The 14448-nt window shown below is 58.0% G+C and overlaps 5 protein-coding genes across 5 annotated transcripts; 2 read left to right on the top strand and 3 right to left on the bottom strand.

Annotated features, from left to right (window-relative positions):
• Nucleotides 1-293: 293 nt before the first annotated feature.
• Nucleotides 294-1141, top strand: LTR77_004660 (uncharacterized protein; the record flags this gene model as incomplete). Its single annotated transcript, XM_064801913.1, has 3 exons — nt 294-694; nt 733-925; nt 983-1141. 3 exons carry the CDS (start codon nt 294-296, stop codon nt 1139-1141), a joined length of 753 nt encoding a protein of 250 aa, XP_064660543.1.
• A 1865-nt stretch (nt 1142-3006) lies between these two features.
• On the top strand, nt 3007-6487 carry LTR77_004659 (uncharacterized protein; the record flags this gene model as incomplete). Its single annotated transcript, XM_064801912.1, has 2 exons — nt 3007-5761; nt 5838-6487. 2 exons carry the CDS (start codon nt 3007-3009, stop codon nt 6485-6487), a joined length of 3405 nt encoding a protein of 1134 aa, XP_064660542.1.
• A 654-nt stretch (nt 6488-7141) lies between these two features.
• Nucleotides 7142-10126, bottom strand: LTR77_004658 (uncharacterized protein; the record flags this gene model as incomplete). Its single annotated transcript, XM_064801911.1, has 1 exon — nt 7142-10126. One exon carries the CDS (start codon nt 10124-10126, stop codon nt 7142-7144), a length of 2985 nt encoding a protein of 994 aa, XP_064660541.1.
• Nucleotides 10127-10795: 669 nt separating this feature from the next.
• Nucleotides 10796-11883, bottom strand: LTR77_004657 (uncharacterized protein; the record flags this gene model as incomplete). Its single annotated transcript, XM_064801910.1, has 2 exons — nt 10796-11575; nt 11728-11883. The coding sequence occupies 2 exons, from the start codon at nt 11881-11883 to the stop codon at nt 10796-10798; spliced, it is 936 nt and encodes a 311-aa protein (XP_064660540.1).
• A 1234-nt stretch (nt 11884-13117) lies between these two features.
• On the bottom strand, nt 13118-14280 carry DRE2 (electron carrier; the record flags this gene model as incomplete). The annotated part of the gene is made up of 2 exons (XM_064801909.1): nt 13118-13416; nt 13479-14280. 2 exons carry the CDS (start codon nt 14278-14280, stop codon nt 13118-13120), a joined length of 1101 nt encoding a protein of 366 aa, XP_064660539.1.
• Between the last annotated feature and the right edge of the window lie 168 nt (nt 14281-14448).

Below are 14448 nucleotides of genomic sequence, written 5' to 3'. Positions count from 1 at the left end.
CCCAACTCCCCCTCCCCCTCCCCATCCCCATCAACCCGTCGATACCCCTGCCTCTCCCTCTCCCGCCTCTTCCTCACGCATACCCACCCAACAAGCCCCCCCAACATCTCTGCTCGATTTCCACTCCTCCCAAGTCCGCAGTCGGCTCAGCACTACCTTCCTAATCGGGCGCCCATCTCTTCCTCAGCACCACATCAACCACAGCACCACAGCACCACCAAACCCTCCAATCCTCCCTCTCTCAATTTCCTCTCTCTCCAGCAGACAAGCCCCACCATCGCAACCTCACAGCAATGGCGTCTCAACACGGCGCCCTCGTCGTCCTCGGCTCCGGTCCCGGGATCGGCTCCCACGTCGCTGCCCTCTTCGCCTCCCGCGGCTTCAACAAGATCGTTTTGATGTCCCGCAACGCGGAGCGGTTGAGACAAGACGCCTCTTTCGTCCAGTCCCGCGCTCCTGACGCCGTGGTAGAGATCGTCACGATCGACTTGGCTGACTCTGAGAGCGTAGCGACTGCACTTGCGGAGGTTGATGAACGCCTCGAGGGGACGAAGCTGGAATGCGTACTCTTCAACGCGGCGAGGATAGGGGCGAGCAAACTGCTTGAATGGACGCCTGAACAGCTCGAAAATGACCTCAAAGTCCTGCCCCCGCTGCCCCCAACACTCGCTTTACTAAACCACATATCTAACGAGTAACCGGACACCAGATCTCCATCGTCTGTCTTTATAGAGTGGCGCAATGGGCTATCCCGCACCTTCTCAAACTGGCCGGGGAGGGGAAGGAGGGGTATAAGCCGAGTTTCCTCGTGACGAGCGGCGGGTTGTATAAGAACCCGTTTCCAGATCGGTTCAGCCTGGCGGTGCAGAAGGCGGGGCAGTATAATCTGGTGCATTCGCTTTGGAAGGCTTATAACTCGCAGGGGGTAAGTTGGGGTACAGCGAGGCTGGGATGAAAAGGGTGCTGACGCGGTGCTGTGTAGGTGCATTGTGCGTTGATTGTCGTGCAGGGACAAGTCAAGAAGGAGGCGAAGGTTACGACGCCGGAGCATATCGCGGAGTGTACGTGGAAGTTGTATGATCAGGAGAAGGGGAAAGGGGATCTGGATGTTGGGATTGTGGATCCGGATTATAACAAGTGAATCGTAGGTTGTTGTGGAGGGTGGTGGATGATGTATACGGTAAGGAACACAGAACGAACAAACCTCGAATATTGCTTTCGGTGTGCGAGTCTCAACGTTCATCCAGTCGACCTCGCCAGCCCAGCTGCTCTTGCGTGCTTCTCATCGTCGCGGTCACCAAGTCCCACGCTCTCGTCCACTTCTCCCACGACCTGTCCACGGTGAAGGCGGCTCAACAACCAAGAACGTCTTCCTCGGAGCGTGCATCAGATATATGAGATCTGGACGATCAGCAAATCTCATCCTGACGAACCAAGGCACTAATGGCCGCTGCTTGCGCTATTCGTGAAGGTAGTGCTTGGTCCGAGTGTTCAGTGTTGGTGAATGCAAACACCCCCGCATCCACGAGAAGGCAGTCGTTCGTGCTCCACGACAGCATGTCGCCTTATAGACCTCGCCGGAGATTTTCAGCGTGAAGAGTAGACGATACAACAAACGACGCACATCCCCAGTCCGGACGAAAGTTTAAGATCGCGCGAGACGCGCGAGTGGCGTCAACAGCGCGATAGAGTTTCGTGAAATGTGTCGTGGGCGTTGCGCAAGAATAGTCTAGCTCGACCGGTGTGGCAGGCTGAGACACGTTCTCAAAGAGGGTTGGAGTGATACGAATAACAATGTCACCTCCAGACTCTTGCTGTGACTGTTGTAGGAGATAGAGACATCGTCACTTCGGCCGGAGAGGCCCAGTTCGTATTTTCACAAAAGGCAAGAGCAGACGGGACCGCGGAAGTGAAAGAAAAGCAGGTGCTCGTGCGATTTGCTGATGGGGCCCGTATGTCGTGTCAGATAGCGTTTGGACTGGTCAGGGGTCCCGGCTGGTGGAGTGCTGAGGCCACAAGACTGCGGAGAAAAGAGGGCAGGGGGCTTGTTGCAGATCATCGATACCGTAACTTTTATACACACATTCACCGTGTTTGAAGAAATCAAATCAGGACACCTTATTGTGTAGACTCCAATACCGCCCAAAGCCACCTTTACCAGTTCAAAGTGTTGCTTTGATAGTTCTCAGGGGCCAACCCCGGCAGTGACTTCGCGCTGTTGAACGGTGTGCATCGCTGGCGTCCATCGTGTCTCGACCGGCTGTCGACCGACTGGCGGCACGCGTGCAGCGGCGGCACGACGGACGCAGGCACACACTTTCTCCCACCTGCAGCAACATCCGGCATAGTTCGCTCTTTAGCCGAGTGCCAGACGGCCTCTCGTAGAGCGTGTAGGGGGGTGTTAGGCTGGGTACATTCATCTTGGTACCGTGCAAGCGCGAGACGTTCTTCCACCGGCTGCGGTGTAGCGAGAGAGAGGGTGCTCGGATCATTGTTCGCCAGCGAAAGAGGACTAGACCAGAGCCAGAAGACCCTGGCTTGTCTTTTAGCAGCATCCTCTACAACCACTCGCTGCTGTGGTATCGTTGAGTCCGGCGCTTTTGGCCGTACCCGTCCTGTTGCTCCTACTCGTCCCTCTTGACGACCCCATACCCTACCCTCCGCTCCGTCGTGGAATACCTTTGGACGACCTGCAACGAAACGTGTCTTGGAAGAGCGGAGCAGCGGCGGAAGCAACCTACCTCGCGACTCAGGGCACGTCCGTCTTCAAACGCTCCGGACTTCAGACGCTGCTACGAGACGGGCCTCCGACCGTGGTTGTGCTCGACACCGTCGCACCTCTCCCGCACGGCTGCTTGCGTCTTCCGGCATTGACACCTGCTGTGTAACGACCACTTCAAGGAGACACACCACATTCAATGAACTTCAACACTGCTTGAACGACCAAATCCAGTACACAAGAGAGCGCAGGAATAGCAAGCTCGTTTCCTTATCGTAACATCATACATGGCTCCCACACCCAAGATCAACAAGCCCGCCGAGAACCACAATGTCGGCGACACGGCTGCCCCTCTCGCCGACTACTTCTTCATATCCGGCATTGAATCCTCGCAGGTCTACGATGAGCGGCAGGACACATCACCAGCACCAGCCCCGGTCGAGGACACTATCGAGGAGGACGAGGCATTAGTGACGAACAGCGAGAGCCGACCCGATACTCCTACCTCCCCACAACCACCTTCCGACAGCGCCAAGCGAAGGTCACGATACTCGTTCGAAGCTCGGAAAAGCATTGGCAGCATTATCAACAGCGGCGAATACCAGCCCGCGAGCAACCGAAGCAGCACGACCATCAAAGCGGTCAAGATCACAGAAGGACCCGGCGGCCTCAGCGACGATGCCTTTGAAGAAGCGCTTAAGAAGTTCGCTTCGGAGAGAGACAGTTTCTTGGAAGAGAACCACGTTACAGCGGGCGCGGTAGTGGCACCCTCGCACCAGAATCCGAAGAAGCCACGGCCGAGAACCATTCGCATAACACAGGATGAGGACGGCCCGGCGAGTGGGCTCAGGGGGTCGGTGGGGAGCTTGCAGAGGAGGATATCGACGATGAAGAGCATGAAGCGGCAGCCTTCTGTGATGAGTAGGCAGTCGTCAGTCAAGACGTCGAAGCGGCTGAGTGGGTACAATAGCGTGATACCGGCTCCGCAACCTTTCAAGACGGCGCCGGACATGCATCCGCTGAAGAGGAGGTATGAGCCGGTGTTGCTCGACAGATATCCTACAAAGAACATGGTGGACGAGACGAAACGAAGGAAACCCTTTCCCGACTACGTGCCCATGTTCGCCTTCCCCAACGACGTGTCAGTGGTATCCTCCGACGAACGACCACGATCGACATGGCATGGTTTTGCGATGACCAACTCGGACAACAGCAAGCTCTACGGCGTTTGCGTGACGATCTGGGTGCCGCTCAACCAGACAGCAGCAGAAGGGCTCGAACGGCAGTGCGAAGAGTGGCGACGGGCAAACATGAGCAACGAGGAGCGTGAATTGGCCAGCAGTCTCGGCGAGCGGCTCTCAGGCGAACGGGCGAAGCTTAGCAGGCTTCTGGCGGAGCTGCCGGCGGCCTCGTCGGGGTCACAAGAACGCGATGCTTTGGAGGAGCAGATCAGCGCTGTGGAGGAGAAGATCGGTCTCATGACGGATTTGCTGCGACCCGTACGGCACGCGGCGGCGTCAAAGATTGACGGTTTGACGGAGGGGGATACGGGGTTCTGGATCCCGCGGGTGTATGGGATCCTCGGGACGGATATCACGTTGATGAGCTTTTGGAAGGAGTGGTTGAAGGCCGTCGTGGTGCCGATGATGAATGGGGCTGTCTTGCGAGTGCCGCCTAGCTCGCCGAAAGTTGGGCTCTGGCAGCCGCTGGAGAGATATGTGGTCAATCTGTGCGTGGAGGCGCTGAGTCCGATTACCTCGATCACGCAGGTGGAGGTTGGCGTGCGGGATCTCCGGCTGTATGCGAGGAAGGAGGCGATCAACGAGATTCCGGGATCGAGGAATACGGATCTCTACGCGCTGTTTCGGTGCTTGTCGATTTCGAACATTGTCGCGCTGTTCGAGTATGCGCTGGCGGAGTCGAGGATCATCTTTCTGTCGTCGCACACGGCGATGCTGCAGCTGGCGTGTTCGGCGTTGACGAGCTTGCTGTATCCGATGAAGTGGTGTGGCGTGCTGATACCGGTGCTTCCACAACGGCTGATCCAGGCGTTGGAGGCGCCTTGCCCATATATCGCGGGCGTGGAGCGGCGGTACGAGAAGATCGAGCTCCCGGATAGCGATTTCTGCCTGGTCGACCTAGACGACGACTCGATCGAGAGCACCGAACCGCCGACACAACTCCCCCGACCCCAGCGGCGGAAACTGATGTCCCTCCTCCAAGCCGCCGCACCCCACCACAACCGCTACGGCGTCCCCGTCGGCCCCCCGGCCTACGCCATCGAGACCTTCCCCTGCGACGCCTTCTCCTCCGAGAACCCGCAAGTCTTCACCGCCAACGCCGCCCCGTCCACCCTCGCGACCTACGTCAGCGAGAGCTCCACCACCTTCGGCGACGCGGGCAATATGCCCCAGCCCCGGCCGTCCATCTACAACGCTTTCCTGCAATCCCGCACCAGCAGTGCTCGCGGCGCCGATCGCCCTTCCACCTCCTCCACGGGCGCTAACAGCAACTCCTCCTCACAATCTCCGCCGTCACCTGTCGCGCCTTCGCCCGTCTCGTCGTCGTTTGCGGGATCGTTCAACTCATCGACTCCAATATCCCGGAGTGATTCGGGCTTCGCCCTCCAAGCCTCCCTCCGCGAGAAGCGATCCGGCCAACTCGGCGACGGCCTCATGCGCCGCAACTCCGCCTTCTCGGGCTTCGAGCGCTTCAGCGGCGCCGTGCGTCGGCCTTCCGCTCCGCTCGTGGGGGTGCCTCCTCAGCAACAACAAACACAAGGGCCCGGGCATCAACACCACCCGAGCTTGTCCACGTCGAGTCTCGGCAATGGGTTGGCCTCGCAGTACGCGCCCAGTGTCTACGCGCAGAGCACGTTGGCGGCGAGCACGATTATGCCTCACATGATGGTGCAGCCCGTGCGGGACGACGAGCGGACGAAGTGGATGGAGGGGCATTGTCTGCATCGGCGGAGCAGGGATATGCGGAGTGTGTGTGCGATTTGCGATGAGCGGTGCGATCAGGAGAGTTTTCGGTGTTCGGGTACGTTTTCGCCCCCCTTTCCTCCCCCCCCCCCCCTTTATAAAACTCCCTCGTGCTGATGAGTATGAATGAACAGGCTGCAACCTCACAGTCCACCCCCCCTGCCTCTCCCTCCTCACCCTTCCCTGTCCCCTCGCCTTCCGCGCCGACCAAGTCCGCGCCGCCTTTGTGCGCTGCTTCGCCTCCCTCTTCTACACCTACCGCCGGCACCTGCACCCGGCTTCGGGGGAACGCCGCAAACAGGGGCTGGTGTACCATTTCAACATGGACGCTTTTCTGAAATCCGTTCCCCATGGGGATAGCGAGTACATGGCCATGTTACGACAGACGCAGGGGTTTAATGAATTTATTCATGAGAGGGAGAGTTTGCGGCAAGAGGATCCGCGGGTGAAGCTGTTCGACGATATCATTCTTTCCAAACGGAACCGCGGACGTACCTCGCTGTTCTCTTCGAAATCCTCTACCTCCTTCCTGGACGACACGAGCGACCACCTCTGGCGCTCCGCCTCCGCTACGCCTCCCAACTCCCGCGTTCCCGGGGACGTGACAGCGACGGCGGCAGCGGTCGGCAGGGCGCCGGCGCACTTGGAGCCCGCGCTGATGAAGGAGCCGCGGAGTATTCAGGGGGCGCCGCGGTTGGGGGCGGGGGGTTTGTTGGGGAGGGCGAGGAGGAAGCCTGTGGCGTCTATGTTGGGGTTGGGGGGGACGAGCGTGGGGGATCGTTGAGAGAGGAGCGGGGAAAGGGTAAGGAGGGGGAGGAGGCGGGGAGGGAAGGGAGGGGGTGAGTGGGTTTTTGGGAGCGATGGCGTTGTTGGCGCATTCACCTTGGTCATCGGGATGGCGACGATGGAATCGAAGCGGGGCTGTTTTGGAGGCTTTGTCGGTGGGCATGGGCGGGTTCTAGCGTGTGCTGGCTTGGATAATTTGGAGCGGCTCTCCGAGCAAAGAGACTCTCTGTGGGATGGGAGAGGAGTATACTGAGATGAACTTGAAGCTGAAATGGAGTAGAAAGGCGGTGGGAAGTGTAGTATAGTGTCTTTAGCGTGAGCGGGTTAATTGTACGATGTAGAAGTAGTAGTATGCACGCTACACACGATCAAATATCTGAGGCCTGTGAAAAGCTGGAGACATGGACATTGTCGTGCAGTAAGGCTTGAAAAGAGAGATTCGTATGCGTTACGTTCATCAACGACGAGCCAGTGTACGGAAAGAAGAGAAGCTCGTAAGCCATCATGAGCCTCCCGTATCCCCCCAACTCCCTCCAAGATAAACCCAATCCAAAAACGACCGCCCCCGATCCCCATTCCCTCACACCACCAAGCGGCCACTGCCCATCCCAACACCCTCATCCTAACACCCCCATCATGGACCCCTAGGGGATCACCTCGACAGTTCTCCGAAAATCTCATCATACCACCCCCCATGCCCCCCCCCATCAACCCCCCTCACCCGCTCCAAAACCCCCACAACCCCTCCCACGCGTTCCACGAACTCGGGCATTCCGAACCCGCTAAGCGCTTCACTCGCGCCTGACGTCACCCTAACCCTCTCGCTCGACGTGCTGGCGGATAAACGTGCCAAAATGTGGGACCGGAGGCGGGAGTGCAGGATTTTGAGGAGAGGGTCGGTGAAACGGGTGTGCGTGGAGGCGGCTTGCGCGAAGAAGCGGGTGATGGAGCCGGAGAGGGTGGTGCGGGTGGCGGGGGGGATGTTGTGGGATGTTTCCAGTATCGCCAGGGCCTTGCTCGCGGTACTCAGGCGTTCTTCCTCCTCGGGGCCTGCGTCGCCTTTGACGGACGTGCTGCCGTCGTACGCCTCGCTGCTCAGAAGCGTCCACAAGCGAGACGCCTCGTTCTTCCACTGGCTCCTCGAGTCGCGGCGGAGCAGGTTCTTCGCGTTCAGCAAAATGGCCGCGATGATCGTGATCCGCACCGTCTGCGTCCTCACTTCACGCAGCCGCGCGAGATCCAGCGCCAGTGTCTCCGGTACAGCTTCTGCAGGCAAAGGCCCGATGTCCAGGGCGAGATTGCACAGCGCGTGGGCGTAGACGCGGTGTAAACTCGGGCGATCAGAGAGGAGACGCACGCCCTCTGGATCTCTGCGGTCGGCTTCAGCGGAGAGTGTGACGTAGGATGAACGGCAGAACTCCCTCGTGCGGTCGAGCGTGAGCGCGCCGGATTCGAGGTCTTTGGCGAACATGCGCTGCTCGTAGCCGGGAGCTTCGCGAATGAGGGTGGGGGCGGCGTTCATGATCATGAAGTTCGTGTAGTCCAGACTCAGCAGATCCACCGCACGCATGAGTTTGAAGAGCTTCTCGATCATGGCGTCCAGCTCTCCGCTGCTGGAGTCCTGCAAATCGGACGCAAGAGCCTTGATCTCAGCGTCGCGGAAGGGAGCGCAGAGCTTCGGCAGGACATCGGCCATGAATTTGAAGAAGCCGTCGTAGGAGAAGACGCCTTGCTGGCATTGACGGTTGATGGAGTCGGCGTCTAGGGTTTCCGAGATGAGCGTGTGCATCGAGTTGCCCGGCTTAAGCATTCGCAATAGTTTCTCGCTGACGTTCTGCGCTGCTGACACCGTCCAGACTGTGCCATTGCCGTTCTCAAAGCCTCGTTTCATGTTGTCGCAGAGGCTACGGTAGAACTGCGCGCGGAACTCGGATTGAGTGTCTTCTAAGCGGTAGTCTTTGTCGATGGCCAGTTCGTGGGTCAAAACCCTATTGCTAGGCATAGGCGTGAAGAGCTGCCTGACCTGTTGCTCCAAGTCAACATCGCCAGCTGGGCTGATCGGACGCGCATCGTCTGAGTCCGATTCCACGGCAGCTTCCAGAGCTGGCTGCGCGCTGGACTGGGCGTCCGCAGACTCGACACCACGCGGCCGTACTTCAGCAGTTGCCCGCTTCTTCGGTCGCTTCCTCCTGCTCTCTCTGATAGCTTTCTTGATCAAGACGTCCGCACGGTCCGGACCAGCCAGCTTCCTGATGCGAGAGAGTAGCATGACTTGGTTGTCACGAATGCCTTCGCGGTAGTCGCTGGCCACTTCACCGCGAGTGTCGTCTTTCACGGTCTGCCAGATCGCATCCAGCTCCACGAACGAAGCCACCATGCCCTCGATCAGCACGGATGAGTCCTGCAATCTCCAAGCCGCGAAAGCAGAGGTGTAGGCTGTATAAGCTTGCGACAGATTCTCCAGCTGAGTAGGGTTTGGCGAGAAGTTGTTCCATCTCGAAAGACGGCCGACAATCACTTCGAAGTTCTCGATCAACTCGGTCGCTTTGGCCATGAGATCCTGCTCCTGCGCGCCGTTCTTGTTATTGAGTACTGCAACAGGATGACCGGTGATCATATATGCGCTGAGGAAGGTGCGGCTGTTCAGCGCAGCGTTCTCGTCGTTCCTATCTTGAAGGCCGAGCTGCATCAGGATCGCCGTGGTCGCTGTAATCGTATGTGTATCCGCGACCAACGCAGTCATATCCTCGAAGCTCTCCCTCTTCGACTTTGCGTGTAACTCCATCTCGCGAAACACCTTCACAACCTTCTCTTTAAGAAACAGCCTCACAATCCTCTGCAACCTCTTCGCCGCCTCCTCCTCGCTCAACACCACCTTCTCCACCACCACCTCGTCCACCACAGCCTCCTCGTCCCCATCCAACACCTCCTCTAGCGTCGAAAGCTTCTTCTCACTACTATCCGCCCGCCTCGCCCTCCTCGCCTGCAAATTCCGCTGATACTCCGCCCTCCTCCTCTCCGCCTCCGCATGCCTCTCCTCCATCTCCAGCCTCGCGCGCGTCTCCTCCGCCAACTTCCTCTCCTTCACCTCCTCCGCCACGCGCTTCGCGCGCGCCACTTCCTCCGCACATGCCGCCGCTACTTTCGCCAGATACTTCTCCTTCGCGACTTGCGCCGCCAACGCGCGCTCCTCGCTATTACTCGTGCTCCCACGCGGCGCGGCTTTGGCGAGCGCAGCGCGCAGACGGACTTGCTCGGCGTGGGCGGCGCGGTCGGCGAGGCGGGCTTTGCGGGACTCGATGATGGAGGCACGGCGGAGGTGCTGGGCGATGTAGTTGCTTTGACATCCTGAGGCGCGACGGTGGTGGGAGAGGGAAGAGGCGTGGGAGTGGACGGAGGAGAGGGAGTTGCGGCGGGAAGAGGTGGCCGAGGACTTGCGGCGACCGGCGGCTTTGGTGCGGTAGAAGCGGGCGGCGAGGTGGGGGGGAGGGGTGTAGATGTGTTGGGCGGTGGACATGGTGGTGTCGTCTAGAGGGAGGATGGAGTCGGGGAGATCGGAGAGGTCCATGGCTGCGCCCTCGTCGCCGTGGGGGGATAGCAGTGGGGAGCGGGTGGGGTCATCTTGGGTGGTGCTCATGTTGGCATGTCCGGTGGTCGATGCTGTTGGTGGTGGTTTGGATGGTGTCGTCGGTGAAAGAATGGTGGTATAGTGGATGTTTGTGTCGAGTCACAGGACTGTAGGTGTATGGAAGGGAAGGCAGGATTACGCTGCCTCTCACATGCGCGAGTGAGGCAACCGAGATCTGCCCGCACCAGGCCTGATCCTTGCTGCCTGACTAATGTCCTCGACGATGTTGTTCTTCCTCCTTCCACCCGTTTTTTCTGCTCAGTCTCAACGATGTCTCGTACACGACAGTCCGTACTTGGACAACGGTATACTCGTCGGACGACTGGATGGTTGAATGTACCAGCCACCGCCGACACTGATGTTGCCGCATGCGGCGATCATGAGATCTGCCAAGCTCGCCTAACCAACCACGTGGGACAGCCCGAAATAGTTCTTTGACGGCGAGGACAATCATCTTGAAAACATACACATAGCATGAAAGGTGGAGGGATGGTGTAGCTGCTCAATATCGCATCTTTGCATCTCTGGGCGACATGTGCACCATATCTGCCGAACGTATTGCAAGACTGACCTTTCCATATTAGAATGCTCAGCCTTCTCTCCCCTCTCCAACCACAATGTGTCATTATGCCCGGGGTCCTACTCCACGCTCTCAACCGCCACTGCAAGTCCATCTTTTCACATTAGATCACTGTCCCCCTCGTCAATCTCGAGCACAAAATCCATGTCCAGATCACCATCCATATTCTCCCACCAATCATCCTCCCCTTGCCGACCCCTCTCCGTTCCTATCGGCAACGGTCTGGTAATGAGCCCCTGCAACACCTCAAAAATCCCAAACTCCCTCTCATGCCACGGATCCAACCCCCACAATACCAACAGCAGCACCAGCCGCAGCGTGTAGTGCGCATCGTTGCCGGCGCAGTGCAGCGTCTCAGGCCGGTACGGTATGCCGTTCGCCTGCAAGAGGCCGCCGAGATGCTGGATCGTGCCGTCGAAGAGCTGCCGTGACGTGTCGATCGTGCCGACCACTGCGGGTAGTGATTCGATGGGGACGCCCAGGGTATCGAGCACTCCGACCTCTGCGGACCACAAGCCGTGGCCGACGAGGATGATGCCGTCGGGGCAGGAGTCGTGGTAGGAGGCGAATGCGTTGCGGAGCACACGCGGCAGAATCTCCAAGGTGATCCTGGTAGTCGTTCCGAACGCGAAGCCTCTACCGTAGCCGCATGCTATGGAGAAGTTTTCGTCGCGGATGTTCAACCTTGGCGCTGCTTGGTTGTGGGTGTCGAATAATTGCGTGGTGCTGAAAGATGAAAGTCCGAGCTCTTTGGTTGATCCCGTGGGACCTTCGAAGTCGATGGCGACGATCAAAGAGTTCTTTGATGGCCTCTGGCCAGTCTTCAAAGCCAAGACAAGATCGTCAAGGTATTCTTGCCCGACGCATTGATATGGGGTCTAGAGTGACGGGTACAGAAATCAGCAGATGTCTCAGAAGGACGATTGTGAAGTACAGGGCGATGAAGATCACCACGATACAGAAGAGGACCTATCCGGCGACTGATACGTTGCCACATTGTGAAGCATTCCATGGCACTGGCCAAGAATACATCGTGGGTGTGCTGAACATCTTCGGTGCGAGCGCGGAATGCCTTGAGGTAGGCGGCCTGGTCATTGTTGCATTCAGCCCGCAGGCGAGCCTTGTCCGGGCCAAGGAACCAAGAACCGCGATAGCGGCGCAATGCGGCAGCAACGTGCCGTGCCATAGTGGTGTTGGTTGTGACAGAATTTAGTCGTTAGAACGAACAAGTATTCAGGGTGGTAGGAGTAGAGTGTTGAGACGCAGCCGGACGGCCCTCTCTATGAAAGCGTGCTTCGAAGCTTATCTGAACTCAAATAAAGCTGTAGAACTTACATGTAAACGAGGCTTTGGCGCCCCCATGGATTGACAGGTGAGGATCAATGGCTCCGTTAGAACTCAAATGAAGCTGCAGGGAGGACTTTATCTCTCGGGACGATGGAAAACGATCAGTAGCTCCGCTGAAACTTCATTGCATATGATAGCAGCCGATTCTTTGCACAAGCCAGATAAGCGCGCTGTGTGGTCCTTACACGTGTTCGCGACGATCGGCAGGCATACTGGGCAGTTGTGACAATTTCGTATGTCTCATCTGATGCCGCTGGGTCTGAACCCCATCAGACGCAGCGTTGGCTCGTAGCGAATTTTCGACTGAATCGCGTTACCAAAGCATTGCCCCAATTGGGCGTCGGCAAACTGAGATGCGTGCCTTCCACTCCGTCGATGGGCGCTATATTACGAGGTACAAGTGCGGTTGCCAAAAGCTCAAGCTGAGGAAGGCGGGTGGCAGCAACCCCCGGAGCTGTGCAGGGCCGGTCGAGAGCACCGGGTACTCGAGAGAAGGCGAAGACGACCTTGGGCACCTGAGAAGCATACCAGTTTCGAAGCTTTTGGATTCTTTTCTTTCCTTTTCATTTTTCAGCTGGCGCGCGGATAGAAGGCATTGTGCTCTGCGAAGTCTGCGCTTCTTGGGAAGACTGCTCTCATGCCGGGGCGTGAGATGCTTATTGATCGCCAGTTCATCGAGATTGCTGCGCGATGAGATGTCGAAAAGAAGGAGCGGACAGTTGATGGCATCTTGAAGGAGCGGAAGAGCTGAGGTCGAAGTTTGACCTTAGCCACAGCCAAGCTTTTCAAAGAGTTCGGTAGCTGTGGGATAATCCAGCCAATCAGAGGGCGCGTATCATGGTAAGCCGCTCCAAGGCAGACGAGCAGCCTTCATGTGCCTTCTTGCGGCTGGATACTTTGTGCTTAAGCTGCCGTTCGGTCAGCAGATGGTCAGCAAGAACTTGAGCGTTGTAATCCGCATAGAGTAGTACGGCCTCGAGCGCCTTCAATGTATTGTATCATGTCTCTAATCATGTCTCCGCCTCTTCAAAGACCTCATCACAACCCCTTCATGACCGCCACCCACGCCCCCCTCACAACTGCACATCATTATTCACCAACCTCACCTCCTCCCCGGGCTTAAACGCCGGTAGCCCAATATACGGACACCCATCACACCGAAACGCATCCCCCAACGCACAGTTCCCACAAGAGCCCACCTTCCCCTGCACCGTGAAATCCACCTCGGTCAAATCATCCGCGTTCAGCTTCGCCAAATTCGCGTCGGCGTCCGCCCGTTTGGTCTTGTCCTCGGCTTCGATGCGCTGGGCCAGGCCGCAGGTGCAGTCTTTGCACGCGCGGCGGCGCTTGGTGTTGGGTTTGCAGGCTTCGGCTGTCGCATCTCCGTTAGCCTTGTGCCTTTCCTAATCATGACTGATGGAGTGGGAAACTCACGAATGTTCAACGGCTTCATCCGATCCTCCTCAGTCAACAAACTATCCGGATCCACTCTCTCCGCCCGCTCCAACTCCTCCTGACTCGGCAGCTCCATCTCATCCTCTTCACTGTGATACCCGCTCCCGTCGTCAAACCCGCCGTCGAAATCATCGTTGCTGTCAATGAACCCCACACCAGCTGGTGTCGCTCGTACGGGCCGTCCGTTCGCGTGCGCCGCCGCACCGTTGCCGTTCACTACGTCCATATCTTCGTTCTTTCGCTTGGCGGTGTTGACAGCTTCGACGGCGTTGGCGGGCACAGCTGCGGCATTGGCTTTCTTGTTCTTGCCGAAGCTTAGGCGCACAGTCTGTTGGCCGGCTTGTGAATCAGGCTTCACCAGCCCTTCGCCGTCCCTCTGTACAAGTCCAGCTAGAATCGCTTCCGTCTGCTCCGCGCCGCCCAATGCGCCGTTCTGACCTTTCAAACTCCCGCCAGTCTTCATCGCGGGCATGATGCGCTCCATCACTTCCCTTCCTAGCAGACGCTGGCTCGTGCTATCGGCGTCCGTAAGCAGGAGTACGACGTCGTATGTGGCGGCGGGGAGTGACACAAGGCCCATTGCGAGGCGATCGAGCATTTGAATGTCGGTGGCATTGCGATCGTATGCTTCTGCGACGGCGGAGAGGCGTTCGGGATGTGACGAGATGGAGGGAGGGGCGAGGAGGAGGGTGCGCTGTTGCGGTTGCATGGTGGGTTTGGTGGCGGTGGGAGGGATGAAGTCGAAGTCGGGTGTGTTGTCTATTGTTACTGCGGGCGCCATGTTGATTGTATTGTCTGAGGATGAGAGTTGATGTGAAGTTGAGAGGCGAGAGTGATTCTGCTGATTTCAAATGCGTTGCTTCTGATTGCGACTTTGAAGAGCCGCCCCACGCTGGTCCGATTGCGGCCAGATGGCGGAACCGCTTTCAGGAAAACATTCCAGCTTGCC

Source organism: Saxophila tyrrhenica (assembly GCF_035928015.1).
Source record: "Saxophila tyrrhenica strain CCFEE 5935 chromosome Unknown scaffold_6, whole genome shotgun sequence".
NCBI lineage: Eukaryota > Fungi > Ascomycota > Dothideomycetes > Mycosphaerellales > Extremaceae > Saxophila > Saxophila tyrrhenica.
Note: the sequence above shows the minus strand (reverse complement) of the source record. Positions and strands in the feature narration are given on the sequence as shown.